The sequence below is a fragment of the Dipodomys spectabilis genome, unplaced genomic scaffold (genome assembly GCF_019054845.1).
Source record: "Dipodomys spectabilis isolate Male_0828 unplaced genomic scaffold, ASM1905484v1 ptg000157l, whole genome shotgun sequence".
NCBI classification, from domain to species: Eukaryota; Metazoa; Chordata; class Mammalia; order Rodentia; family Heteromyidae; genus Dipodomys; species Dipodomys spectabilis.
In genome coordinates this window covers 7,701,421-7,729,420 of record NW_024870834.1, presented here as the reverse complement: position 1 = coordinate 7,729,420, position 28,000 = coordinate 7,701,421, and the positions used below count along the sequence as shown (strand labels likewise).

The window sequence follows — 28,000 nt, the reverse complement described above, 5'->3', positions numbered from 1 at the left end:
TTCAGAATCTGGTTGAGCCCCTTGTATCCACGAATTGACCCTGGAGCCCACAGTTGTGGAGATTCCAGAACACATTTTAAAGCTGATCTTATCCGTTACTTGCTGGCTTACAATGACCCTGCTCTCCAGGAGTGGATCAACACCATCCAGGAGCATGACCTCTCTGAGACGAAGTACGTATGTGCCTGTGCATGCGTACGTGCATGTGTGTGTGTGTGTGTGTGCGTATGTGTATGCATGCACGAGTGCGTGTGTTCTCTTACAATCTCTAGTTGCCTGCTATAGCTTCAGCTTGCAAGTCTAGAACACAGGCCCTTGGGAAAGGCTGTGTGTATTTGTCTATGCTACACTAGGAGAGGAAAGGGTGAAAGCAGATTTGGCCGAGGTCTGTATCTCATTGCTGTCAGGCATTAAAAGTGGCAGTGGGTCTTAAGCTTCCCATAGGGTCACTCTTAAAATGAGTATCTTTTTCACATTTGTAGTTGTGAGTCTTGCTCCTGAGCTGGCTTGCCAACTGTGTCGCTGAGAATCTGTTATACTTAAGGAGGCTCAACCAGGAAATGGCAGCCCTACAACCTCTCAGGATTGTATGGTTTCCATGGGGATTTTTTTTTAAGCTAGCAAGGCAGGTCACTGTGTTTAGTAACTTGCATTTTATTTTTATTATTATTTTTTTTTAGTGTTTACCTTATTGGTTCGACTCCAGGACGCTTTCAAGGAAGCCATAAAGATAATTGGGGACATTTTAGGCTTAGGAAGGTAATAGAACTTTTACTATTTTTACATTGCTCTAAAAATTAATGTATATTCTTGCTCCATTTTCATTTATAATTGTATATATTACTGGCAACCTCACAGTACTTCCAGTAAAATTCTTGGAGAGTAGCAGGCAATCCATAAGTTGATTGCCTAAAAAATAATTCAATAATTACTTTTAAGATGGTTTGGTTTGGTTTTGGAGGGGGTGTTTGTGGAGTTTTTGTTTTGTTATAATTGATTTGGGGGGTTGGTGTTGGTGGGGTTTTTTTGCCTCTATATTGTTCTAAATGGCATAAGTATATGGTCTTCTTAGATTTTTTACATTCCTTGTAATAAAGCTAATTATGCTTACAGTTTACACAACTATTGTAGCTGTCAACATATCAAGAATTTTTAATGTATGTAGTGATACATGTATGTAATTCCAGCTACATAGAATTCATTAAGTAGGTAGATTTCAATCTGAAGCTGGATTGAGACAGAAATAAGAGATTCTATCCAAAAATAACTGAAGCAAAAAGAAGTAGAGGCATGGCTCAAGTGCCTAGCCCACACAAGCCCCTGATTCGAGCCTCAGTACTGCAAAAAGAAAAAAGGAATTTTTAACATCCAAATTAGTTAATACTATATGTTGTTTACAAGCCCAATGCAGTGCCCTTAAGAAAACTTATTTTAAAATGGCATTTGTTGCTGGGGAAAATGAACAAAGAAAAGTTTGTGTCAAGATAAAATAATAAGGAAATTCAAGATGGAGTTTTCTTCATTTTTCTTTGGACAGTTGTCCAGACTTAGTGAATTATCTCCAGTGGCTTTCTGAAAAACTTACATCTCATTCTATAAACAATTTTCCAGTTGATCAGTCCTTATCTGAAATACTCAGCACCTACTTTTTCAGATCATGGGATATTTGCACACATGTAATAATGTATATTAGGGATGCAGCTCAAATCTAAACAAAAATCAGTTTTTGTTTCTTGTGTTTGTGTATGTGTGTATATGCCGGTACTGGGGCTCGAACTCAGAGCCTTGAACTCTGACTTGGTTGGAGATTTTTCTTGTTGTTTGTTTTTTAACACAGCTGACTCCCCCACATCTCCTATTCTGGCTTTTTGCTGATTAATTGGAAATAAGAGTCTTTGGGATTTATCTGCACAGGCTGGCTCCAAATCATAATCATCAAATCTCAGACTTCTGAGTACCTAGGATTATAGGCCTAAGTCACTAACACCTGGCTTCCATTATTTCTTAATCTATCTTTGTTTTTAGTACAAATCAAAGAATTTTGGAAAATTAACACTTGTCCCCTCCTACTATTTTGAAAGACATTACATACATTTTAGTACTTCAAAAGTATTTCCTAAAGAACAACATAAATATGGATGTGAAGTTAATTTCTACTCTAGCATTTCTTAGCAAATTAGGCATTTGAAAAGCAAAGGTCCATCTTCTGAGGTATTGTGTATTTCTGTTTTTATCTTCGAGTGACTGCAGCATTTCTTTTTATTCTCTGACAGCTTCTGAAGGAACATGTCTCACCTATACCTAAAGCTGAGTGCTGGCCTATAGTGGGCCAGTTTTCAAGCATTGGCTCGTTGGGGGCTGATGAGTCCAAATGGTTGTGTTCTGAGTTCAAGGAGAGCTTGGTCACACTGGGGGAGCAAAGCAAAATGCCCGGAAAAAGTGTCACTCCTCTTCATTTGGTGAGTTCTCTTCCTCCTCCAGTTAATTTACTTGTAGTCTCTGGAAAAAGATGGAGAAAGCAATCTTCTTGGCCAGGGATGCTTTTTCCCCCCAATAATTCTGACCTGGAGAGATCAGGGTTAGTGTTGTCATTTTAATTGAGTTAGTATCAGCTCATGCTGAGGGTTGGCTGGCTTGTGTCCTTCCAGCCACAGACTGGCCTGTCTTGTTTCTATTCTTCCTTTCAGGTTGTTAAGCCAGCAGTGCAGGAGAAACTATTTGGTATAATAGTGGCAGCAGAATAAGGAGCTCTATTAATTACTTAGAGGCCTGGGAACCAATTCATTTTTACATTCAACTCAGTATTAATTTGGCATTTCAGAGGGGAAAGTATTCAGAGAAAAATGTAATTTTTTTATTACACATATATACACTTCCTAAGGTTTAATTACTACATGTTCCCTTTTTTCTTCAGTGAGATGAGAGCTCTTATTAAAATGGGAGCTTACAATTTGTTTTACACCAAGTCTTTTCTGTTTGAACATAATTTTATTGTTATTATTAAGGTGTTGTACAGAGGAGTTACAATTTCATAAGCCAGGTAGTGAGTACATTTGCTTTTTGGATAGTGTGACCCCTCCCTTCACTTTAGAGTAAGTCTTTTCTTTTTTAAAATTTTTTGGGGGGCCTGGGCACTGTCCCTGAGCTCAATGTTAGCACTCTACCACTTGAGCCACAGTACCACTTCTGGCGTTTTCTGTAATTGGAGAAAAGAGTCTCACAGACTCTGTTGATCAGGCTGGCTTCAAACTACGATCCTTAGATCCCAGCTTCCTCATAGACTAAGTATTTTCGATTGAGATTTGCATTTTCTTGAAAGCTGGTCATCATTTCTTTTTTTTTTTTCAACACAGTACATTTCGAGGTTTATCTTCTCTTTTCTGATTCATCATCTTAATTAAGTATTAGGTCTATCCTAATTACTCACATCATCTTTTTGTATAGATCTATCCTTCTGTGGAAAACGTGCGGACCAGCTTAGAAGGATACCCTGGTAATTGCTGGGGGCGTGGGCTCAGCTGTGGGTCTGTGTATTTTGTCATAAATGTCCTGAAAATGTTTCCAATATTGTTTAAAAATGTGAAGATGGGGTGGAGGCATGGCTCAGTGAGAAGAGTGCTAGCCAGTGAGCGAAAGTTCAGGTATCAAGTTTGAGACCTAGTATTGGACAAAAAAAAAGGAAGGAAGAAGGGAGGGAGGGAAAAGAAGAGAAGAGAAAGAAAAGAGCCTGAAAATGGGGAGAAGGTTTGCTCTATACTGGGTAAGGATCATAAACTAGGTTTGCTGGAGATGGTACCACTGCGTTGGGCAGCTCACATATGTTCTATGTTCCTCACAGTAGCCCTGTGAACACTCGTTCTACTCATTTTTACCAGTAGGGTGTCCAATGTGTTGCTTGGTAAGATGTTTATCTAAAATCAGCCTCTCCTAGTACTCAGGTGCCTTGGCTAACATCAGACATGGCTAACACCTTGTCTTTTTAATTTTAAGTAGTTGTACAAAGGAGTTTCAGTTTCACAAGTCAGATTATAAGTACAGTGCATCTTGATCAGTAGCACTCCTGATACAGATAAACTTAAGATCTAGAATTTACAATTACTGCTGCTACTGTACCTTCATTGCTAGGTCCTACTTTTCCCCCCAAGGTCTTCATCTTCAAATGCCCAGCGTTTTACCTTGTACATATCTTCCATTCATTTCCCTTAACCCACTGCTGAGCACTAACGTTCTGTGTGGAATTCACAGCACCCTACACAGTGCAATCAAGTGATATGAAGTAAAATCCCCACGAGTGAGTGCTCTTGAAAAAGCAACCTAATTAGCATCACTAAGGGCTGAAAGCAGAATGCACTAAATTGCAAGTAATTCAACCCATTTATTACTTAACAAATTAGATGTAACCATGTTAGAAAAAAAAATCTCAAAATGTTCTGAGTACAGTAGCCTATTTGTTGCTTTTTAATGGCAAAACTAAAATTATTTCATGAAGATGCTTAGACATAATGGTAGTTTTTCCTTTTATAATTTTTCTGCACCTCTAATAAGCTAGATCTATTTAATGTGCATGTGTAATGGGGAAGAATGTGGTATTTTCAATAAAGACACTTTAACTGGTTCAAAAATGGACTATAGCTTTAGTTATTTGCAGTAGGAGCCAGGACATGCCATACTGGGATTGTTTCTAGTCTTTAGATATAGATGACTATGGAGAAGTTTAACATGTTACCTAAGTCACTGATGAATCTACAATCTTCCTTCCAAAGATGCACAAAAATTGGCTTCTAAGCCAAGTGTGGTGGCTCACACCTGTAATCCTAGTTACTTAGGAGGCTGAGATATGAGAATCACTGTTTGAAGCTAGTCCAGGCAGAAAAGTCTGTGATACTCTTATCTCCAATTAACCACCAAAAAGCTTAAACTGGTGCTATGGCTTAAGTGGTAGAGTATCAGCCTTGAGCAAAAAGTTAAGGTCTGGTGCTCAGGTCCTAAGCCCTAGCACTGGCATACACACACACACACACACACACACACACACACACACACACACACACACACACACACACACACACACACACACACACACACACACACACACACACACACGCACTGGTATACACACACACACACACACACACACGCACTGGTATACACACACACACACACACACACACAGAACTATTCCTTCAGATGAAATCTTAAGTTGATTTTCATTTACCTTCACTGCTAAGTATAGATATTCTTCTTAGTGAGGAAGTTCAAATAATGCTTGTTATTTTTATTTTCTTTTTCTTCTTTTAAAAGCCGGGGGCTCTCTTCCTTACAGCATCCAGACAGCAGAGAAACAAGGCTGGCTGCATTCCTACTTTCAGTAAGTAATTGGTCCAGAATGCTGCTATTACTTCTTTAGGAGTAAGGATGTTATTTCTGTCGGTCTATTTTGTTTAAAAAGGGAACCTTATATAATGTCACCTTCTCCCTTCTTCTACATATGTTACTGATAGAAATAATTTAAAAACAAGGTTTTGGAAATATTTTGGGAATAGGTTTTTAATACCAAGGAGTAAAATTTATCTCCATGAAGCTTCTATTTAAATATTGACATGCAGAGAAAACGATAAATAAAAAGATCTCACGGAGGTAGTTCATATTTGCATAAGTAGCATTTCCTTGACTTTTCTGGAATAGGACAAGAACCATTCTGTCAGCCCTGTGGTGGTGTGTGGCTGAGCATGGCCTAGGATAGAGCCCAGCCCACTGTTCCTAGGGAGCCAAGTCACCAGACTCCAGTGAATTAATGAATGGAAGAGTGAAAGAATGTCCTTGGTTTAACCTAATTCTATGCTTCCTTCAGTAGGTCATTTTTGTACTGGGAACTGGAAGTGAAGGCAGGATTACATGTCAGTAGCTTTCCTCTACATATGTGTATCATCCTAGAGTCTTTCTTTAGACCTTTGTAGACAGATTGTCCCTTACCAGGACCTTCTATTGAGCTCCTTTCAAACTCAGATGACCGAATTCACTTGAAGAATGTGGTGGGCCTCCCTCATCCTAATTCTACACTTGCAGGCTAAGCGACAGTGCTAGGGGGCCTAGGAGACAGGCTGCTTACTCCCATGTCACCTTAGCCCTGCAGTGTTGGGAACTTAGAAACAGAATGCAAAGCTAAGACTGAAGCCCTGTGTACTTCTCAACTCAGTGGTGACTACATTTTGTCCCCTTTGTATTTGTTTCATTTAAGTTTTCTACTCAGCACAGTGTGGGACTTTGATTCCTACCGTTAGGAGTTCACAGGTCCAAATAAAAAAGCATAACAGAAATAATGGATCTACTCAAATGTGTGTGTGTGGGGGGGGGGGGGGGGGGGAGGGGCAGAAAGACAGAAGGCAGTAGCCAAAAGGATTTGGGTGCTTTGGGAAGCAATGCTAAATTTCCTTTTTTAAAAAATTCCCACTTTCTAAAAGGATCATACTATTCTGTTGTCTGAATAGTTTACACTGTTATCACAGGTCACAGAAATGTGCTCCTACTATTTTTTAGATTACAGGGTTTTGCTTTTTTATGCAATTGTTTCCTAATATTAGGATTATGGCCAATTTGATTTTTTTTCTTCTGTTTGGCAATACTCCAGGCTTTCTGAATGCTAGGCAGCTGGTATATCACTTGAGTCATATCCCCCAGCTCTTTTTTTTTTTTATTTTTTTAGATAAGTCTCATATTTTGACTGGGGCTGGCCTCCAATTATGATCCTCCTACCAATGGTCCTTACACAGTGAAGGTGACAGGAATGCATCGCCATGCTCAGCTTGTTTTGTTAGGAAGGCATCTTGTGAAGTTTTAGCCCTGCCTGGCTTCAAGCCACTATCTTCCTGATCTCTACCTCCTGGTTAGCTGGAATTACAGGCATAGACCGCCTCCCATTGTGGATCATTTCCTAACTAATCGTTTATCTTCTGTCACTAGTAAGTGGTCTGCTGAGACATCTGGCCGCAGCAATGCCATGCCACATATCAAGACATATCTGAGGACTTCGCCGGACTTCAGCAAAATTGCCTGGTTCCTTGTCACAAGGTAAGTGGCCCTTATATTCCTCATTGCAGAAATTGTTCAGTGTCACTGTAACATCCATCTATTGAGGGGATTTCTAAACAGTGATCTGTAAATTGTCACTAGCTTTCAGCCTATTTGTGTCATATGGGACTCACATCAAGGAGGTCCCCTAGTAATCCCTTTATAGAGTATGTGATCATTGCCTGATTTTTTTTCCTGTCCGTTTTTATAAGATTTGCATACACTTTGCATTTATGTCTGTTACACCTTACTGTGATAATCATGGGGTTGAAAAAAAATTGACATTTCGGGTAAATACAGAAGAACCATGAAATTTTTAAATTAATTTTATCCTTCATTAGTTTCTACATAGGTAATTTAAACTTCAGCAATCAATCTCCTAGGTGCCCTTTTTAAAAACGTCGTTATTAAGATGATTCACTTGGCATAAAATCGGCCCACTGAGAGTCTACAATGTAATGGTTTAACATATTCACAGAATTGTGCAACGATCATCATAATCTAATTTTAGAGTATTTTTATCATCCCTGTAAGGAGCCCCTTGGCACTGGCATTTTTGTGTCTGTATTTTAAGGAAGATAAATTGCTTTGCCTTTTGAAAATAGCGCTGGAACTGGAGCATCAGCACCTGACTCCTAGTCTGAACTCAGCCACTGGGCATCTCTTTGTGACTCAGTAACATAATCACTGTTAGTACCAACTAATTAAAGTATCACAGAAGAGAATTTTTTCTAGAATTATTTTCCCTTTTTATTTGAAGAGAAAAAGAGGATAGATAGACAAAGGATTTTTACTGTCTTTAACCATGGATCCTTTTATTATGATTCCTCTTTAATGCTCAACTTCTATACATTTCTAAATCAAACTCTATAAAACTACTACTATATACTGTGTTGGCACCATTGTAAATAAACAGCTCAGTCTTTGTGAGAAAAGAAAGAGGAAGGAAGGAAGGAAAGAAAGAAAGAAGAGAAAAGAAAGAAAGCATAAAGAGAAATGGCACTTGTGAAGAGATTTTAGGCAAGAGAAGCACTTAGAAACCAGCCAGGCACCAATGGCTTACACCTGTAATCCTGGCTATTCAGGAAGCTGGGATCTGAGGACCATGATTGGAAACCAGCTCAGGCAGATAAGTCCGAGATACTCTTATCTCCAACTAACCAGCAAAAAACTCAGAAGTGGAGCTGTAGATCAAGTAATAGAGCACCAGCCTTGAGCCAAAACACCAAACAAGAGCAAGAGGCCCTGAGTCTTCAGCCTCTGCTCATCTCTCCTTCCCACATATCTTTGAAATCCTCAGAGCTCTCTACAATGGGTTCTCCCTCACTGCTGTGTTCCATCCTGTTTAGGAGAATGTGCTCAAACTTTAGTATGACCAGCTTGTACTAGATGAAGTGATTATGTTCACCACGGAACAGTGTTCTGCCCTAAAGACTTTCTCTGAGCCTCTCCAGTCCTGGAGCTGCATAGGCCCTGGATGGTATGAGGTGCCAAGCTCATACATGGGCTAACAAACACCTCCACAGTTGGAAATTGAGTCTGATGAATTCATGGGCAAGAGTGTAACCCCTGGACTGATGTCAGGTTACTACTGACAACCTCGTAGACCACTCCGAATTAACTGCTTCACCTCCAACCCCCTGTGTCTGGCAGACACGGTTCCTCTGTTCATGATAAGGCTGTCATCTGTGGTCTCCTGTGTCCCCCTGAGGGTCATTTGTTAGAAGCCTACTCCCCAATGCAGCCAGGTTGAGAGGTGGGATGAACAGGTGGTGATTGGGCCACCCTCACAAATGGAGAGGTGCTGTTATTGAGGGATTGGGGTAGTTGGCAGGGAATTGAGCTCGTGATAAAGGAGTAGATTCCAACCCTCCTGCTTTCTCCTCCCATCTCCCTCAGGTATTCCACTGTAGCATGACAACAGGGACTAAGGCTCTTGTGTGCCCAGCATCAGGCTAACTCTACTGCAGTGGCTTTGTATGCAAGGCTCCTCTGCCCAGCATCCTTCCCCTCCTCTCCCAACAGTTGTCTTTTCTCAGAGGATCAGTTTAAAACATGTAGCAACTGAGGAATATCTGATCTCCCTCCTGATGATTAACCACCATGAAGCGTCTCTACCTTCACAGTCTTGGCCCCACCTCTACAAACCAGTTAGAAACCGATGCAGTTGAGAGACCCAGCCATCCTCTTCAGTACTTCACGGTACTCAACATGCATTTCATGAAAACTGACGGCATTGTAGGCAGAGAGGACACAAGGGTGATACAGTTCCACATTCAAGAAGTCTCAAGAAGCCAGGCACTGGTGTTCCTGCCTGTGATCCTAGCTGTGCAGGAGGTGGAGATCAGGAAAATCACCTGGTCCGAGCCAGCCCAGGCCAAAAATGTTGACAAGACTCCATCACAGGCACAGTAGCCTATGTCTGCCATCCTAGCTAGTGTGGACAGTGTAAAATAGGATGCCAGTCCAGCCTGGCTCAGGTACAAGTGAGACCCTAACCCTAACCAGAGCAGACAGTGGCAGTAGAACAACAGCCTAGCAAAGTACAAAGCCCTGAGTTCAAACTTCAGTACTACCCCAAAACTGCCCCTAATGAGACACAGACACAGGATCTAAGTGAGTGGGGATGCGTTGGGATTTAAGTGGGATAAGGACCCACTTGTATTCAGGGACACTAGTGATGTGCTGTGATACTCAGGGCACTAAGACTAAGACTTCATTCTAGTTGAGGATGAACAAAGTGCCTGCCTTTCCACAGCTAGCAGATAATCGCCTTCCGTGCATCAGGCTCTGTACCATGGGGAACAAAAGATGTAAACTGACTCTAGTAGAGCTGATTTCAGGCCGAGCAGAGTAGAGGAGGCACACCGTGTACAAGTAAACATGAAAATGACAGGTAAGGCCAGCTGCAAGTGTGATGTGTTGAAGCATGTCCAGAGCAGTCAGAGAAGGCAGCCTTAGAAGGTTAATGCTCAGGCTGAGGCAGATGGACAGGAAGGTCCCAGCCCTCCCAGGGAAAAGCACGGTGGGCAGCAGAACAGCTGATACAGGCCCTCTGCTGGAGAACATGTAGGATGCTAGGATGCTGGTACAGGGGTATAGGGACTAGGCCCGGTCACAGAGAGCTTGGCAGTAATCATGTCATCTGGGGAAGCACTGAAGGATGAGGGCGGACGTGTGCAGCCAGGCTCGGCCACGTGGAGAGATGACAGCCTTTCTCTGTGAGGAAGAGCTGGTAGGAGGAGGCCCCACAGGAGTTCTAGAGCAGGCAGAAGCCGGGGAGGCAGAGGGGATAAGGCTGAGGGGAGGGAGATTGACTAGAATAGCAGGAATAGCATGGGTTTGGAGTTAGGTAGAACCTAGTCCACATTTCAACTGAGCCTCTTGCCATTTGAGTCACTGACTCTCTCCAAACCCATTTCCTGAGATCTGAAAGCAGGAAGTCTGGTATGAGGGCTCCAGATCACTTTTACATACACTTGCCATCAGACAGGGGTAGCTTCTCAACCTACCTCAACTTGTCTCAACCTACCTCAACCTGCCTCTCTTGTGGAAGCTTAATTCCGAAGATCAGTCACAGCTGTTGGATTAAAAAAAAAAAAGAAGAAGAAGAAAAACATCTGCTATAAGAGGATAAGAGCATAGCCCTTCACAGGGACCTCCCAACCCATAAAATCTATACTTATACCTACTATATACCTACAAGCCTACTATACCTACTGCATACAATACCTACTATACCGACAAGCCTCGCAGTCACCTCAGAGTATATCATCAGGCCCTTGATCCAGTCTCCTGGCTCTCCTGAGTGCCTCAGCCAAAGTCCCTCCGTCACTGGGGAGATCACTATCAAAATGTCAGACCTTGCCGGCACCCAGGGAAAGAATGTAATTGGCACTCTGCAGGCAGACAGTAGCTGGCTTTCACCTACATGTCTTGTTCAGTTCAGTCATTACTGTTGTGAGGTTGGCTTGTCCTCTCGCCAGATGAGAATAAAGCTGCAGGGTTGAGACAGCACCACATATTACTCGAAATATGAATTGCCCACAAAGGCACTATAGGAATGGAGGAATTTCGGCCTCCTGCACCAGTGGAGTTCATGTTTGACTGAAGCCAAGTACCTTATTGTATACATTGTGTAATTCCAGCCCTTGCTTTCAGACCATTCTATACCAGAAGGTTCTCACTTAAGAGCCATTAGTTTGTCTTTCCCTTCAGGACGTAAACACCCCCCTCTCTGAGAAGCCCTCCTGGCTTGCATAATACCTAGGACTTCCTGCATCGTCATTGTGCTTTTGGCTGTTTGTGGAATTATCTGGCTCCCCTACAGAATCTGAGGCCATGTTCTTGTCTGTCTTCTGCAACACACCCAGTGTCCAGTGCCTATTTGGTACTCTGTGTGTGTGTGTGTGTGTGTGTGTGTGATGGGGCTGATCATGGGCATCACTGTGGAAGTGAGGAAATGGTTTCATATAGTAAGTGTGACTGCAGGCACCATGCTCCATCTTCGGGGTGCTAAGGACCCAGGTAGAGCAAGGAGCTGCCCAGTAAATAGGAGGGTCAGGTAAGGCCTGGTTGATGAGGTAACATTTAAGCAGAGACCTGGAAAAGAAAGGAGAGTGTCATGAGTATGAATCGCTGGGGGATCTCAGGGGTGTAGGGTTTGCCTGTGTTTCCTCTGATTGAATGGGGAGTCCAGAGCAGTAGTTGGTGGCCACACTTTCCCCCTTTTAGAGGCTGAATTGCCAGTGACACCTCCTGGGGTCCCCCAAGGCTTTATTAGTCATGGGTCTATGGAAAGCAGTTCTACATCAGTGCACGTGATCATTCAAATTGGTTGGAATCATTGAGTGCTTTGTAAGAAGATTGCTCCAGAAGCCTTTCTAAAATAAACAAGGCTTTAGTGGAGTCTGTTTTGGCTTATTCTCAAATAGTGTGCTTCTCCAACAGGGCACCGTTGGCCTCTTCTTTGGTGTTTCTAACGCCCTGTGGTTCCTCATCTCATTCTGCACACTTGGCTTGATCTAATGTCTTATCTGTTTTCCAAACTGAAGTGTATCTCCCATCATTGAGCAAAAAACAACCCTTGAATATCGTTGGCGTCCTGAAGCTCCAGCTCCAAAGGCAATTTAAGAAGTGTGTTGTACTTACCTGGGGGCAGAGGAGGCAGTGTGATTGCAGGAAGGACTTAGCCCTGCCACTTGGCTGGGCCTAACAACCATGTGTACTTGGGTATGTAGACTTGTTAAAAATAATAGTCTCAAAAAAGATTAGGAGGATCCCCCACATGATCTGATTTCCTTCTTTAGAAATCTCCTCCCCTTCAAAGTCTCTTCTTATTGCAGCGTGTAGGGACCTTATTCCCTATTATTTCTTGGCCCACAAGTGGAGGATATTAGCTTCCCCAACACAAGAATTTTGTTTTATCCAACTGACACTTTGCCAGTATGAAAGCTGCAGCCAGTGATAGTCAGAGACTGGAGTCTTTTAACAATGCTAGCCTTCACTTTTCCATTTATTCTCTTAAATACAAGCAAATCACAATTTTTTTTCTTTCCTCTCCTTCATTATGTGTTGTGATTGAGGTTTTGACTGGAATATTTTTCAAAAGTCCTGAGTCATGTTTTAGTATAGAGTTGCTATAGTGACAACATCACTGAGAATCATAAAACTCACACTAAAACCATCCTTAATGAAATTTCTGTTTTATTAGACTCTCTGAATTAGAAGCTTTTGTTTCACTCTAAGAGAAACTGAGCCTGTAATTGTCCAATTTTGTTTCCTACCAAAATACTCATCTTACCTTTTGATAATTATCTCATGCTTACATTTGCTGCCAGACTGACAGATACAGGGCCTAATATAGTTCATGCTTGTAGAGGCTCAGAAAATTTAAAACGAGTGACTGAGAACTCCCTTAGACTCCCTTTAGACTGCTCCTTGGATTTTTTTCTCTCTATTATCTGAAATAATGAGGCTACTCCTTCAATGTCTATCTCCAGTCCTCCCCTCTGAATGAAACTTCTAGATAAGCAGCCTCAGTTCATTATGTTTACCTTTAGGTCTGCATCCATTGTTGACCGAAATGCCAATGTTCAGTGCATGATTGTATTTGAATTGGAACTCTTGTAAAAACTGTATTGTCCGGGGCTGGGAAAGTAGCTCAGTGGTAGAGTGCTTGCCTTGGATGCATGAGGCCCTGGATTCGATTCCTCAGCACTCCATAAGCAGCAAAAGCTGGAAGTGACACTTTGACTCAAGTGGTAGAGTGTTAGTCTTGAGCTGAAGAGCTGAGGGACAGCACCCAGGCCCCAGTTCAGGCCACATGACCAGCCAAAAAAAAAAAAACAACTTTGTATTTTCCAATAGGTAATATGTACACCCAGTATGAAAAGGTATGCATAACTGGTCCTCCTGCTCCTGTGCCCTTAGCTGCCACTGTACTCTTCCACTTGAAACCATCATTACTCACTTCCTGACTCTAGTGGCTTTAGCCCTATTAACATGTCAAGCCCAGGGCCCTCAGGTGGAAATACCAGTAACCAGCACTATACTTCTGAGGATATAACCTGAGATGGGGTCCAAATATCCAAATCCCAATTTGCGTTGCCACTTATTAGTCTGACCACTTAAATTTGGAAACTCATTTATAATATGGGCTCTGTGTGTGTGTGTGTGTGTGTGTGTGTGTGTGTGTGTGTGTGTGTGTGTGGCGCGTGCATGCGAGTGCCCATACTCAACCTGCAACTCAGCACCTGGACACTGCCCCATAGCTTTTTTGCTCAAGACTGGCATTTTATCACTTGAGCCACAGCTCCTCTTCGGGCTTTTGGGTGGAGATGAGAGCATCTAATGAAGGACTTTACCATGATCCTCAGATCTCAGACTCCTCCTGAGTAGCTAGGATTATAGGATAAGCGACCAGCCCCTAGCAATATAATATGGGCTTTTATCTGATTTATAGAATGCTCTGAGGATGATGATGGAATACACATGAGGAGATTACCCACTAAACTGTGTGATGTGTTTAATGTTAGTTAATCATTTGATTTTTAGTGCCTCACATTCATTAGGCCTCTTGAGATTTGCAAAAGCAGGTTGGGCAGCCTTTGTCTAGTTTGCATCTGTAACACTTTGACATATAATACGAGCCACATTTCTCCATAGATAACAGCTCTTTCTAACCTCAATAGGAGCTTACCTTGACAATTGGTCAAGATTATTCTCTTTCATCAAGACAAGTACAACCAACCAGATGTCAGTGTTCAAAGAAACTTAAACTAGCTCCAATTTAACACTTTTCAAATGTTTTACTGGCTGGCAGTTTCTCTTTTGTTTGGCTGCTTGCTTTTATGGCAAGTTATTTATGGTTTTAATATGATCTTTTCTTCCGTCTGTTTTGATCCTACCGTGAAATTTTCTCATGGTTGATGAGCAGCTTGTTGTTACAGGAATTACTGGGACATGATGACATATACAGTGTTTAAATGTTACCACAGCACCAAACAGGCAAAAAGATAAAGCCTTAAGAAGAACCGTTGGCTAAGAAGACATGAGTGCCTACGTGTAATTGGCAAACCCAGTGAGAACAGTGATAAAAGCTGTGCATTGTGGGAGGCAGGAAGCAAGGTGGATGCTAACACGTGCTGGCGCGCTGTTAGGGTTGCCTAGCAACTGACAGGCAGCTTGAGATAGTCAAGGATGAGCAGAAATGTTGGTGCTGCCACTTTGGGAGAAAATGAGACAAGTGCTTGACTACAAGATCGCTGTGGCTTTTTGAAGAAACATGAAAGACATTCTCCCTCCTCTGCTTTTCAGATTCGCTGTGTAATTCTTCTCTAGTGTCTGTTCCTTTCATTCTGAGACAGTGGGGTTTTTCTCCCCTTCTTTGTCGGAGTTTTCTAGTGGAAATCAAATTGAATCTCACTCTCTCTTACACACACACACACACAGATACACACACTAGACAGACAGATCTGTAAAGAGAGACATATTTCTAGGTGTAATTGGGTAGATTTTGTTGCCTGCCATTTCCAACTCCCAAATATTGAGATTCTTTGGTTTGCTTCATGTACAAATAATAGTTATCAGGTGTGCAGCCTGAGGATGACTTCCTTTGTATGGTAGAGATGGTTCAAGGTCAAGCAGTACCTTCTCCTTTGCATTCTGGTGCACAGGGAGTAAAGGCAGAGTGTGCCCCTTTCAAAGTTTGAACAAGCAAGTCTCATGAGGTATCATTCCCTGAGACCCCTGCCCTGGGCCTGCAGTTCCTTTTTATTGGGGAGGGGGGGGGCCTGAACTCTGGGCCTGGGCGCTGTCCCTCAGCTCTTCAGCTCAAGGCTAGTGCTCTACCACTTGAGCCACAGCACCACTTCCAGCTTTTTTCTTTTTGCTTATGTGGTGCTAAGGAATTGAGCCCAGGGCCTCAGGCATGCAAGGCAAGCGCTCTACCACTGAGCCACCTTCCCAGCCCCTGAAGTTCCTTTTTGTACACTGTCATTGTTAGTCACAAGGTGCACCTGTTGGCTTGGGATGATTCTCTCCTTGGGAGTCCTCCTGCTCCTGGGACTAACCTCCAAATAACACCCATAAATAGTAGCAGCATGTACATAATGCTTAACCTGAGCCACAACACCACTTCTGGCTTTATCTCAGTGGTTTCTTGGAGATGAGAGTCTCACAGACTTTTCTGCCTGGGCTGGCTTTGAACTGTGTTCCTCAGATCTCAGCCTCCTGAGTAGCTAAGATTACAGGTGTGAGCCAGTGATGCCCAGCCCTTTTTTATTCTAACTCATTCCTTCCAGTTAGGAGCTAGGGGCTAATATTACCACTATTTTAGGGATAGGAAAACTAAAGCACCTATCAGGTAAAAGAAGAGGGCTAAGCCTCAAGCCTAAATACTCTGATATGAATATTTCTTGCCTAAGCTTTGTGTGTAGACACTGAATCAGACAGGTGTGTTGCGGACCCTGCTCTCAAGAACTTGCATTGTAGTTGGCATAGCTCTATTGAGCCTCTGCCATGGGCCTGAAACCGCTGACTAAGGCCCTGGGGAGAACACAGCTCAGAAACCCCCTGCAGCCCCTTCTGACCAAAGCAGCAGGTGTTCAGTCTTCCCTCCTCCCTGCTACACCTCCCGCCTCTGGCCTTGACCTTCCCAATCGCTCCTGGCCCTCCACCCAGAAGGCTTTCGTTTCTTGCCCATCATTTTACCATAGGACTACCCATCTGAGATTTTAGTTTCTGCCAGTCCTGTCGAGCAAGCTCAAGTGACTGGGTAGCCTTATCACCTATGGTGAGGTAACATATTGTGATCAGGGGTGAATGGCGGAACAAATCCACTCAAACCTCATGGCCAGTGAGCAGAGGGAAAATAAGGAAGGGTCTGGGGTCCCAGAAACCTCTTGGAGAGCTTCCCAAAAGACTTACTTCAAAGATTCCACCTCCTTCCAGTAGGACAGCCTGGTACCAAGCCTTTAGCACGTAGGCCTTTGGGGCACACTTGTCCACATCATAATACCCATCCAATAGCTGTCTGTCAAGCACAGGCATCGTTCCCTGATGTGTCATCTAACTATTCCACTCAGGAGTGAGCTCTTTTCTGATCCCTCCTCCACCTTGTCAGTAGATACTTCCATAGATGCCCAAACTGCTACAATTCCCCGGAACACACCTACTAAAAGTAAACTCCTGATCGTGCTCTCAGTGGTTGGCAGATCTAGCTGTTAATATCCTAAAGCCCACAGGCCCAGCACGGTGCCTTGCAAAGGTCTGGAATATAGAGTTGAAAATGTAGGCCAGAGGAGTAAAAAATTGAATGAGTGATCATAGGAGGATTGAAAGCGATGTGGAAGAAGAGAAACAGCCAATGACTCAGACTCTGGGTGGCATTTACTGATGCAGAATGTGGCTGAGTTTGATATGAACTGACTGAATAGGTAGAAGCATGAAATTTTTGTCAGCTGCCTGGGTTGTGACTTGTTAGGAGATGGATGGCTACAGTGGAGAAGCATTTTAAAGGGGAACTGAAGGCTGGGTACTGGTGGCTCACATCTGTAATCCTAACCACGCTGGGGGCTGAGATCCAAGCCACAGTGTCACTCTACTGTACCTGTAGGAAATGGTGCTCCCCCTTGGAGCACAGCTGACATATATCCCTTCTTGTTCTTAATCTCCCAAGACTACCCAGCTTCTGCAGAATTGCTTTCATTTTAACTATGTTCTTATATTCCTGACATTTTATCACCATCTCTAGTAGAAATTAAGGGAAGCGTAAGAGTAGTGTCATCTGAATTACGTGTTAGGGAACATATATTTATATATTTGTAAAGGAAATCTTGATTTCCTTTATGAAACAAAATGACTGCACTGGACATCATGCTAGGATTATGGAGTGAGTCACAAGACTGCTCTGGTGAATCAGCTTTAGACTAATCTATATCAAAACATGTAAGATGGGGGAACTTGCCTTCCAGAGAATTCCATCATTTAGTAAACTATACCAGGAAAAAAAACAGAATCACCTTCTATAAACTTAACAAAGTGTTGATGATGGTGACAGCTAACATTCATTAAGCATTATTTATGTGCCAAGGATTTACCCACCTACCTGGCATAATCCTCCTATCATCCTTATGAGGCAGAAACAGTATCACCATGCTTTGTAGGTAAGGAGCCTGCAGATTGGCACTGTGCAAATGTGTGTTCAGGATCTACCTGCTCTTACCCTCTGTTCTACTTGGCACATTACGCATGTCAGTAGACTTCTCCAAATTCTGATTTCAAAGAGATTTAATTCTCAAATCCAAATGTACAAGTCTAAGATCTATGTATCATCTCCTTTTCTTGAATAAATTAGACGTTTCTTTTCTGCTTAACATCTAGCGGATTCAGTGTTCGGAGATAAGCAGAGGTTTGGAGTTTACAGGTAGACAGCTTCTGATAGAGGCAGAAAGTTGGGGGAGGGGGAGCAGAGTGGAAAGGGCTCCAGTGGTCTATATAGGAATGAGGAAGGAAGGTCCTGGTCAAACAAATGATGTTCCAAAAATATGAGAGCCTTGGAAAACACGACGTGTGTGCAGGTAGACAGTCAGTTCTGCCAAAAGTCTGGCATAATTGGAAATGAAATTGAAAAGGCTGGATACAGCCACTTATGGAGAGTCCCAGATACCCAGCCATGGCATTTATGAGGTGATTAACTGGAAAAAAGATAGGGATGCTTTCTGAGAACCACTGAAGGAAGCTGGAGAATGAACAGCCTGAATGAACAGTCCATTTGGACTACATTTTAGAGGAAAGGATCCTGAACTATAGCACTGTAACAAGGGGTAAACAGACAATTAGTAATAATGTACATAATTGCTAATGGTGCGGAGATGCCTAAAATGCCTGAATTGGGGGGGGTTGTGTTTTGTTTTGTTGGGGGTGTTGTTTGTGTATTTTGCCTTACCAAATTAGACTGAAAAAAAGGGAATTTTAGGATAGAACTGATTTGCAGAGGATGCACTTGATAAATTCTGGTTTGGGAGAACTGGGTTTGAGGTTATGGTGACATCCAGAGAGAGAAATCCCTCTTGTGGTTGGAGGCACTCAGTTGGATATTTGATGGCCAGGAAGAACTGGAGCATTTTGAGTCATCCTTGGGCCAAGGAAGAGTAGAAGAAACAAAATGAGCCAGGGCAGAGCCTGATACAGAAGGTACAAGGTGAGGAGAAGAGAAGCTGAATCCAAGAGGCTGGGGAGACCACAGAGTGAATAGAGAGAAACTAAGGCAATGTAACTGGGTTAGGGCCAGGATTTTCCCACCATGGCCACAAGGGTACTTGAGGTCTCTGTAACATTACTTGGTTGGGGTGCTGTTCTGGCCAATGTTAGTTGTTCAGCATCTTTGTGGTCTCCCCCTTAGATACCAGCTGCATTCCACTATATAGTTGTGACCACCAAAAATGTCTTCAGACATTGTCCAGTGTCCCCAGAGAGCAGGAGGCAAAAATCCCCAGTAGTTGAGAAAAATAAGAAATCTACCAAGGACCACTGGGTTGGCATTCACACAGACTGTGTGAGTGGAAATCAGACTAGAGAGACCTGACCAAGGAAGGGAAGCTGTGTGGGTGGATGATTCACATACTGTTTCAGAGGAGCTAGGGGCAGGGGCCATACAGACGCCTGTGCTGCAGCACTTTCTACTTTCCTGGTGACAATTCTAATGTCTACTTTAGCTAAATACCTTTGGAAAACCATATTTGACAGAGACTAAAAGATAATGTGTGCCTATTACTGTTCATTTTTCATAAGAATAGTGAAGTTGCTCTCTTCTAATACCATATCGACTATTTTTTTTCTGAAGATTAGCAAGTAGTTTCTTAGGTTGGCATTTAAAACCAAAAGGGATTGGCTGTTGCATACCCTTTCTGACTCCAAGAGGTGTCTGAGTAACAACAGGTTCTCTGCCCTGCCAGACGTTTTCTTGCACTGCTGTTAGGTTCTGGTGTTAGAATTAGCTATGTTAGAAGGGAATGCAGTGATTGGATTGAAGGAATATATGACAGCCCCAGAGTGCTTTAGAAAAGAAACTTGTATTTATAAGAGGATTAACTAGGAAACCATGGACACAAGCAAATCAGATTTTTTTTTTCCTACCTTACCTGGACTCAGAATAATGGAAAATAAAGAAACTGCCATTGACATTGAATTTTGAGTTCTCCAAAGGCAGAAAATGGATAAGATCAGATCTGTAGAGAGAACAAGTTGATACTTCAGCCCCCAAGTATGTAAAGGGTAGATAGAGCCCTGAACTGATAGCACCCATCCTAGGCGTCTAGTAGAGGCAGACTGTGGGGAAAGTGCTTTTAGGTTTACTGTGTCTTGTGCTGAGCAGTGAGCTTCCTGGAGGCAGAACCAAGGCCTAAGCTCTAAATGTGGGCAGTGGAACACAAACAGGTTCAAGGCCAGCAGCTGCTGGGATTCAGGGAGCAGCAGCTCTGAGTTGAATGGATCCAAATTTTCTTTCTTCTTGTGGAAGGATCATTTACATTTCTCCTGAGAATTTCGGCATTAATGTCTTTTACTCTGTTTTTTATTTGGCTAATGGTAATTTTCTTTTCATTTTAATAGCTCTGTGTATTTTATGTAGCCTGTCACTTGGCAAAGACTTTTGTTTCATTTGTCTTTTCATTTTGGGTTCCTGATTTTATCTCATTAAATTTAGATTTAGGGTATAGTTAGGAAAAGCCATCTCTCCTGACTTTTCATAAATTTACCCTCATTTTCTTCTCGCTCTTCTTTCCAGTTAGATCTCTAGTCCACTTATAATACTTCCTAATTTACATGTGAGATATAGACCAAATGTTTCTTTTTATATTTTATTTACTATTTATTTTTACCTTTTGATTTCCTATTTTTCTTTGCTTCTCCTTTTTGCTTCCATTGGTTCATGAGATTTTCATCATTCTTTTTTCTTCTATTAACTGAAAGAGCATAGTCAATTTCTCATAGTCAATTTCCAAGAATTTAAAGTTGGCAGGGATGTGGCCAAAAGGGAATGCTACTATACTGTTGGTGGTAATGTAAACTTGATCAAACACTCTGGAAAGCAGTATGGAGGTTCCTCAAAAGACTAAACATAGAGCTCCCCTATGACCCAGTGATCCCACTCCTGGACCTTTACCCCAATGAACACAAATCAGGCTGCATTAAAGCCACCAGCACAATCATGTTTATTGCAGCATTGTTTACCATAGCTAAGATATGGAATCAATCCAGATGACCCTCAATGGACAAATGGATCAAGAAAATATCATACACACACACACATATGCTTGCTTCAGAAAGAATGACGTTACCCCATTTGTAAGGAAATGAAAAGACCTGGAAACAATATTTAGTGATGTAAGCCAGACCCAAAGAAACATACGCTGCCGAGTTTCCCTTATTTGTAATTATTAGAATGTGCCTTTAAATTTACAAGTAAACCCAATGGATAGTAAAAGACAAGAAAAAAATTACACTTAGACATGACTAATTAAACAGCACTCTAAATATTCACACAGTGAGACCAAAGGAGGATATTCTTAGGAGAGGGTCACAGGACTCAGTAGCTATATGCATATGATGCTTATCAAAAGGAACTTCCAAGAAATGGAAACAAGTTTTTTTATTGTACTGGTTTATTCCCTTTTGTCACTTTTTCTTTTTAATTTCTATACCCTTTTTCTTGTATATAAGTTTATTTGATCTGGGGAGGTGAAGGGGTAGCACAGAAATGGCAGGACAAAGGGTGAGCCAATTTATCAGTGATACTCACTAGATACTGGGAGAAAATGAGGGAGGGGGTGACACTTCTCAAAAAGAAATGTACTCATCACCTGGTTTATGTAACTGCAATCCCTCTGTATATCACCTTTGTAATAAAATGTTGTTTAAAAAAATTAACGTTATCTGGGCACTGGTGGCTCACGCCTATAATCCTAGCTACTCAGGAGGCTGAGATATGAGGATCATGGTTCAAAACCAGCCCAGGTAAGAAAGTTCATGAGACTCTTACCTCCAATAAACCACCAGAGAACTGGAAGTGGCACTGTGGCTCAAGTGGTAGAGCGATCACCCTGATCTGAAGAGCTGAGGGACAGCGCCCAGGCCCAGAGTTCAACTGACAGAGAAAAAAAGAAATAACGTTAATAGATAGTTTTCTCCTTTCCCAAACAGCCAAGAAATGTAGAGTTCTGATTCCAATTATCTTTATAACATTCTCCAGTGCTTGTGTTCCATCTTATTCTTAGGCTTTCAAAGTATAATCGTTGTCTTTATTATTCTCACAGAGTGGTTATTTCCAATTGCTTACAACTTTACTGATCTCTTTGCTTCCTTTTCTTCCTCACAGTTCTGTCCTTTCAAACAAGTTTGAACTTAAACTACATCCTCTGTAGTTATTTCATTGAAGCCCTCTTCTTAGCACTAATATCTCTGGTTTCTAAATAAAAATAAATAACAATGCCTTTGCCTCTCTTATTTTTGAGTGATAATTTAACTGGATTTGAGATACTATGTTGACAGTTATTTTCTCCCAGTTCTTTAAAGGATTTTTTTTTCACTGACTTGAGCTTGGTTGTTGCTGTCAGAAGTTTCTATTTAATTGTTCCTTTATGAGAAATCTGGCTGTTTGCTGTGACAGCTTTTAAGATTTCCTTTATGTCTGGTGTTCTGTAGTCTAATCAGAATGGATAGATATGTGTGGGTCTCCTTTTATTTTATCTAAGCAGGATTGTTATACTCCTTCAGTCTGAAGTTTGGGTTTTTCAGCAGTTCACTAAAATTATCGCTATTTCATAGTAAATTGACTCATTCTTTTTTTTTTAACTTCTCTTTCCTGAGTTTCATTAGATGCTAATTAGACCCTCTTTTCTATCTAATGTATCATATCTTCCATATCTTTCCATCTCTAAGTTTCTTTCTCCCTAATTTCTTCACATTTCCCTTCTACTTCTTTAGTTTTTAGTTGTGACTAAACATTATTGTATTTTTGTTTTGTTTTGTTTTAGTAATTTTATTTTTCTAAGATACTATATGTTTCATTGTTTAGATCTCAAATCAGAACCAGATTACCTGAGCTCAAATTCTTGCTCTGTCATTTACTATGTATGAAATCATTATGCAAATCACTTCCATTTGTTTGTTTGTTTTCAGTCTGGTACACAGTGATAATAGCCTAGATATCTACTAGTTTAGAATGAGCATTAATAACGAGATACTAGTGAGAGGATTGGCACAGCACCTGGCTGTATGGTACTGTTGTGCTAATTGCTATTGTTTTTCATGCCTTAGGATTTTTTACTTTCAGAACACTAATATACTTTTTGTTAATTTACTAATTTGTCAATCATCTGGACATCTTGTGAGTTTAATCCTATTTTCTGTTGTCTTCTATTCATGATGGATTTAGTTCATTTTGTGTTTTGAATTTGGGGTGATAAGGATCTTTCATTAAGGCTTTACATACAAAAATTCTCTGTGACCTGAGGTAACCTCTTTACCTCAAATAGATTTGCTTCTGTCAGTGTGTTAATGTTATGACACAAGGTGGGGCATGTATGCTTTTACAGTTGAGAGATCAGATGGAAGAAAAAGAATGTCCAGGGCTGGAAAGGTGGTTCAGTGGTAGAACGCTTGCCTTGCATGCATAAGGCCCTGGGTTCGATTCCTCAGCGCCACATAAGCAAAAAGAAAAAAGCCAGAAGTGGCGCTGTGGCTCAAGTGGTAGAGTGCTAGCTTTGAGCGGAAGAGCTGAGGGACAGCACCCAGGCCCAGAGTTCAGGCCCCACGAGTAGACCCCCCCCCCAAAAAAAAAAAAAAAGAATGTCCAGAGAGGGTGAAAACAGAAAGAAAGTCAGTCAAAGTATTACAGAAAATTATATGAAGTCACATGCTACTAAGTGTTTGAGCAAGATGAGGTCAAAGAAGTATGGAGGTTTTAAATGACCAAGTGATTTCAAGTCAAGTCTTATGTAGATTGATGTCTAAATGAGATTTGGGTTTTTTTGTTTTTGTTTTTTGTTGTGCTATATTGTACTGGAGGTTATAGCCAATGTAATAGGACAAGAAAAATAAAAGGCAAAGGTTGTAAAGGAGGAAGTAAAACTATGTTTACAGATAACATGATTGTGAATCACCAAATCCTAAGGAATTTTAATAAAATGCCATCAGTGGGCATCAGCAACCTAGATAAAACAATTTTAAGATAGATAAAAAAGACTTCTGAAAAGTACACATAACACACTCCTGAAAGAAATTACAGAGACATGACAAAATTGGAAGGTTTGGTATTCTTGAAATATCAGTTGCTTTCAGAGTCATTGAAAGATTTCATTGAAGTCTCAGTCAAAAATCTCAGTGGGCATGTTTGCAAAAAATGCATTTAGAAATACGATATATTTATTTAGACTAGCCAAGACAGCTTTGAAGACCAAGCAATTCCACAGTTTACATGAGTATGCAAGCCAAGATGGCATTGAAGAAGTGGGATGATAGTATTCTACTGGAGGTTATAGCCAACTCAGTAAGGCCAAAAAAACGTGGGGGGCGAAAAAAAAAAAGTGGGGGGGGGAGGGGTTGAACTTGCAGCAGGAAGAAAAAAAACATTTGTAGACTTATACATGACTTTCAGGATTCACTGTCAAAAACATGGAACTGTGTATTCATGTAAGAAACCTGTTAGTACGCAGAATAGACCAATAGATATGAAAATCAGATGTTTTTGAGAAGGGTATTAATGTAATGTGATGTTCCCATTAAATGGTGCTGAAGCAGAAACTAAGATTTAAAAAAAAAATTCTGAGCCCCTATCTCAGACAATGAATTTTAGCTCTGTGATACACTTAAATTTAAAAAAAAAAATAAGCTAAAACTATAAAACTTTAGACTGAGAATATGCTCATGACTTTGAAGTAGGATGTAAAGTATTCTTGATGATAAAAGACTGATACATTTTGGGGGACTTCATGACTATCTTTAAAATTCAGTTCCTGAGAAGATAGTATTTTGTGATGAAGAAGAAAAGTCTGAAGTAAGACCTTGTATTCAGAAGCTCTAAAGTTAAAAATTGCAACTTGGGATAACTCCCTTCCTCTTCTCCCTCCCCTTCCCCCAAAGGAAAAAAGAAAAGCAAGAACTTCCAAACTATAAAAAGGATTGTTTAAACCAAGTCAGCAAACTTGGAAACAGTTGCAACATAATTGAGGGAGGCAGAATAACCCAGTGTTCAAACATGGACCTATATCGGGAGGCAAAGTAACCCAGTGTTCAAACATGGACCTATATCGGGAGGCAAAGTAACCCAGTGTTCAAACATGGACCTATATCGTATCCAATCACAAAGGGAAATTGAGGCAGTTGGAGTCAAGGGCTCAAGGAGGCCTGAAAATGGGCAAAGTGTGTAACTACAGAGGTACTCAAAATGGCAGAGGGAGAATTCAAGACAGATGTCATTGCAAATAGGACTCAGGCAACCCCCTTGGCCTTGAAAATGGAAAAACCAAAGCTCAAGCAAAATCAGGGAAAATCAAACAAACTTTTATCTAGATTCTCCAGAGGAATTTTTCAAACCCTATTAAAACCTCGATTTTTTCATCTACCACAACCCATTTTGGACTCCTGATCTCTAGAAGGCAATGAATTTATATTTTTAGAGTAACAGTTAAGTACTGTTTACGCTGTGTATCAAGGAAAAAGACATAATTTTTAAATAGATAGTTCACAGACTTACACATAGGTGGTTTATAGGTATTTAAAATACTTAGCATCGCTCCAAATCAGAGAGATCCAATTTAAAGGAATACATTTGGTCTGTAGAATACAAAATCCTTCATAGATAGTATTTACCCATCGTTCTCAAAGATCCAAGATAAGAGTAACTCATGTGTTTTTGGTGGCAGTCTGAGTTGGAAAGATGCTTTAGAGGGAAATTCAACAGAACTTTTCAAATCAAAGCTTCTGTCTTTATGTACCCCCCACACACATACCTATCTTTAAAAAAAAAAAAAAATAATGAGACTATCTTTCCAGATCACTTGTACAACTTTATTATAGTCCATACAAAGGAACTGCCCGAGGCTAATACATGAAGACCTACAGCAGATGCAAACTGGAAGGGAATTTGCAGTGGCCGAGTGTTTGCAGAGAGTGTTCTGCTGTAGGGTTCTAGAAAGAGCTCGAGCAACAGTGACTAGAGTCCATCATTTCTTTCCCATCCCCTCCACCTCCTACCCCCGCTGCCAGGCTGGTCTTCAGCATCCAAAGCTCACAGAACGGACTGCATCTGCCAGGCTCTGTTTCCCAGTCCCGGCATTCCAGGATTTGGTGGCCCAAATCTCCATCAGTAAATCATTTCTGAATTCTTTGTGCAGCTGCTGCCTGGACTGTCACATTGCCCGTCGCAGACCCACACTCCCATAACCAGTCGTTTTTAGGCTTCATAGCTCTTCTAACAAAAGCTTCCCAGTGAATCCAGTCAGTGGTTCTGACAGTGCTCAAACTGGCACTGACCATGGCAGCTGCCACCATCACCCAAGATGTGTGGGGTGCGGCCACAGAAATTGTTCTTCATAGCACCCCTCTCCCTTCTTGTGCAGCTGTTTGCCTAGTGTGTTGTCACGAACATTGAGATAACCACCCTTCAGTGGCGAGGCTGAGCCACGTTTCCAGGATTCTCTTCCTTGTATGTTACTGACTATGATAGGCCCCAAGACAAATTCTTAGGGACATTTGGAGAGCAAATGTGAACCAGCTGTCACTGACAACACACACAAGCGGGCACATGCCATCATGAGGCCCTGAGTGCTGGCTCACCCTATCGGCATGAGCAGCAGCTGGGCCTCCCTCCCTTCCCAGGGTCCTCTACGGCCTCTCAAGCTCGTGGGGGCTTCGCATGGGTATACATGCAGCCCTGTGGTGAATGGCCTCTCAGCCTCCATGGCAGAGGTGACAAACTGACATGGGTTTCTGTCTTCATGGACTCCTGTACATGCTGTAGTTCTTGCTCTCTCTCTCTGCCTTCCTCAGGCTCTGGCTGCCCTATGGAGCTCTAGCTTCAATGTCAGGACAAAGATAATAGTCCTAGACTGTTTAACTGGCTCCCACACTGACATAATGTCAAATTCCTGTCGCGTGCATGCATACATTTTATAGGTCATCTCCTAGCTCTGCCTTTCACACCTGTCCCCTCACAACCCCCTCATACCTACAAGCCACTATTTTTGTCATTCATAGTGTGGGCTGAGTTTCTGATGATCAGTAGAACTTGGGACATCTAGACTTCCATACCTCTGAAAATGCAAAGTAAATGCAAAACCTCACTTCTCTTCAGCAACAGAATACCACCATGGCACTGCAAGGAGAAAGCAATTCAACCCAAGAGGAGGCAGAAGAAAGATGAAAAACAAGGACAAGAAAATGAGTAGACAATAGGTCCTACATGGAGAACAGAGGCTGGAACTCCTGCGGAGTTCCCAGAGATCATGGTGTCACTGTGCCTCACAAAGCACATTGGTGCTTTCGCTGCATGTACAGATAGACCGCCCACACTCTGAGCAGGCAGCCATAGAGTCTGGAATTACATTCCCCATCTTCCTGGCAGCCTCAGGCGTCAGTGACTCAAAGTATTACTCAGAATGTAAAAAAAATATTGCAAGGAATATTGATTCATCCCCTAGACAACCTACAAGTGGCTCTCAGTCTCTTGAGTATTCAAGATAGAGTTATTGTTGTTTTGTTGTTAGCTTTGTTTTTGTTTTGTGTATGGTACTAGGAATCGAACTCATGGCCAGGCCCTGACCACGCACACACACACACACACAGAGGAATATAGGACACTAAAATATGTAATAAGATAATACAATTTTATCTTAAATTTTACTGTGATACAAAATACAACCAGAAATTCTGGGTACGTAAAGGGTTATATAAAGGGAAGGGGTTTCAGGCATAAATATGTCTAAGGAAAGATAATTATTTTAATAGTTGCCCTCAGTGGGGCTTGGGGGGAGACATGAGGAGGTAAAGCTATCCCAAATTTTTATTAGATAAATCCCAAGGACTGTAGCACAGCAGGATTTAAAGTCCCTTCTCCAGACTTGCCTCAGTTCTGCTAAAAACTGAATAAACGTGATTGCTGCTAAATATTTTTTTGACCAGTCCCCTCACAGCTGTGTGAGCCTGACCCAAACTAAGACGCCAACTTCCTCAGCCTCTCTGTGTCTTTGTCTCCACAGTGCCAATCTGTCCAAGGCCGCCTGGGGAGCTCTGGAGAAGAACGGCACCCAGCTGATGATTCGCTCCTATGAGCTCGGCGTCCTTTTCCTCCCTGCAGCGTTTGTGAGTTCACACTCATTTCCGGGTGGCCACGTGTGAAATGAATTGGACTTTTGGGTTCTCTTTCCTTAGT

General features: G+C 41.8%; 1 protein-coding gene across 2 annotated transcripts in view; it reads left to right on the top strand.

The window, feature by feature from the left end:
* The window catches only part of Tdp1 (tyrosyl-DNA phosphodiesterase 1), a 67,350-nt gene that overhangs the window by 21,499 nt on the left and 17,851 nt on the right, over positions 1-28,000 (top strand). For both annotated transcript variants that reach the window (XM_042692863.1, XM_042692862.1), the window contains 7 exons: positions 6-173; positions 681-759; positions 2,274-2,459; positions 3,445-3,493; positions 5,302-5,368; positions 6,961-7,068; positions 27,828-27,930. In XM_042692863.1, coding sequence (XP_042548797.1) covers positions 6-173; positions 681-759; positions 2,274-2,459; positions 3,445-3,493; positions 5,302-5,368; positions 6,961-7,068; positions 27,828-27,930 — 760 coding nt within the window. The remainder of the gene's footprint in view (positions 1-5; positions 174-680; positions 760-2,273; positions 2,460-3,444; positions 3,494-5,301; positions 5,369-6,960; positions 7,069-27,827; positions 27,931-28,000) is intronic.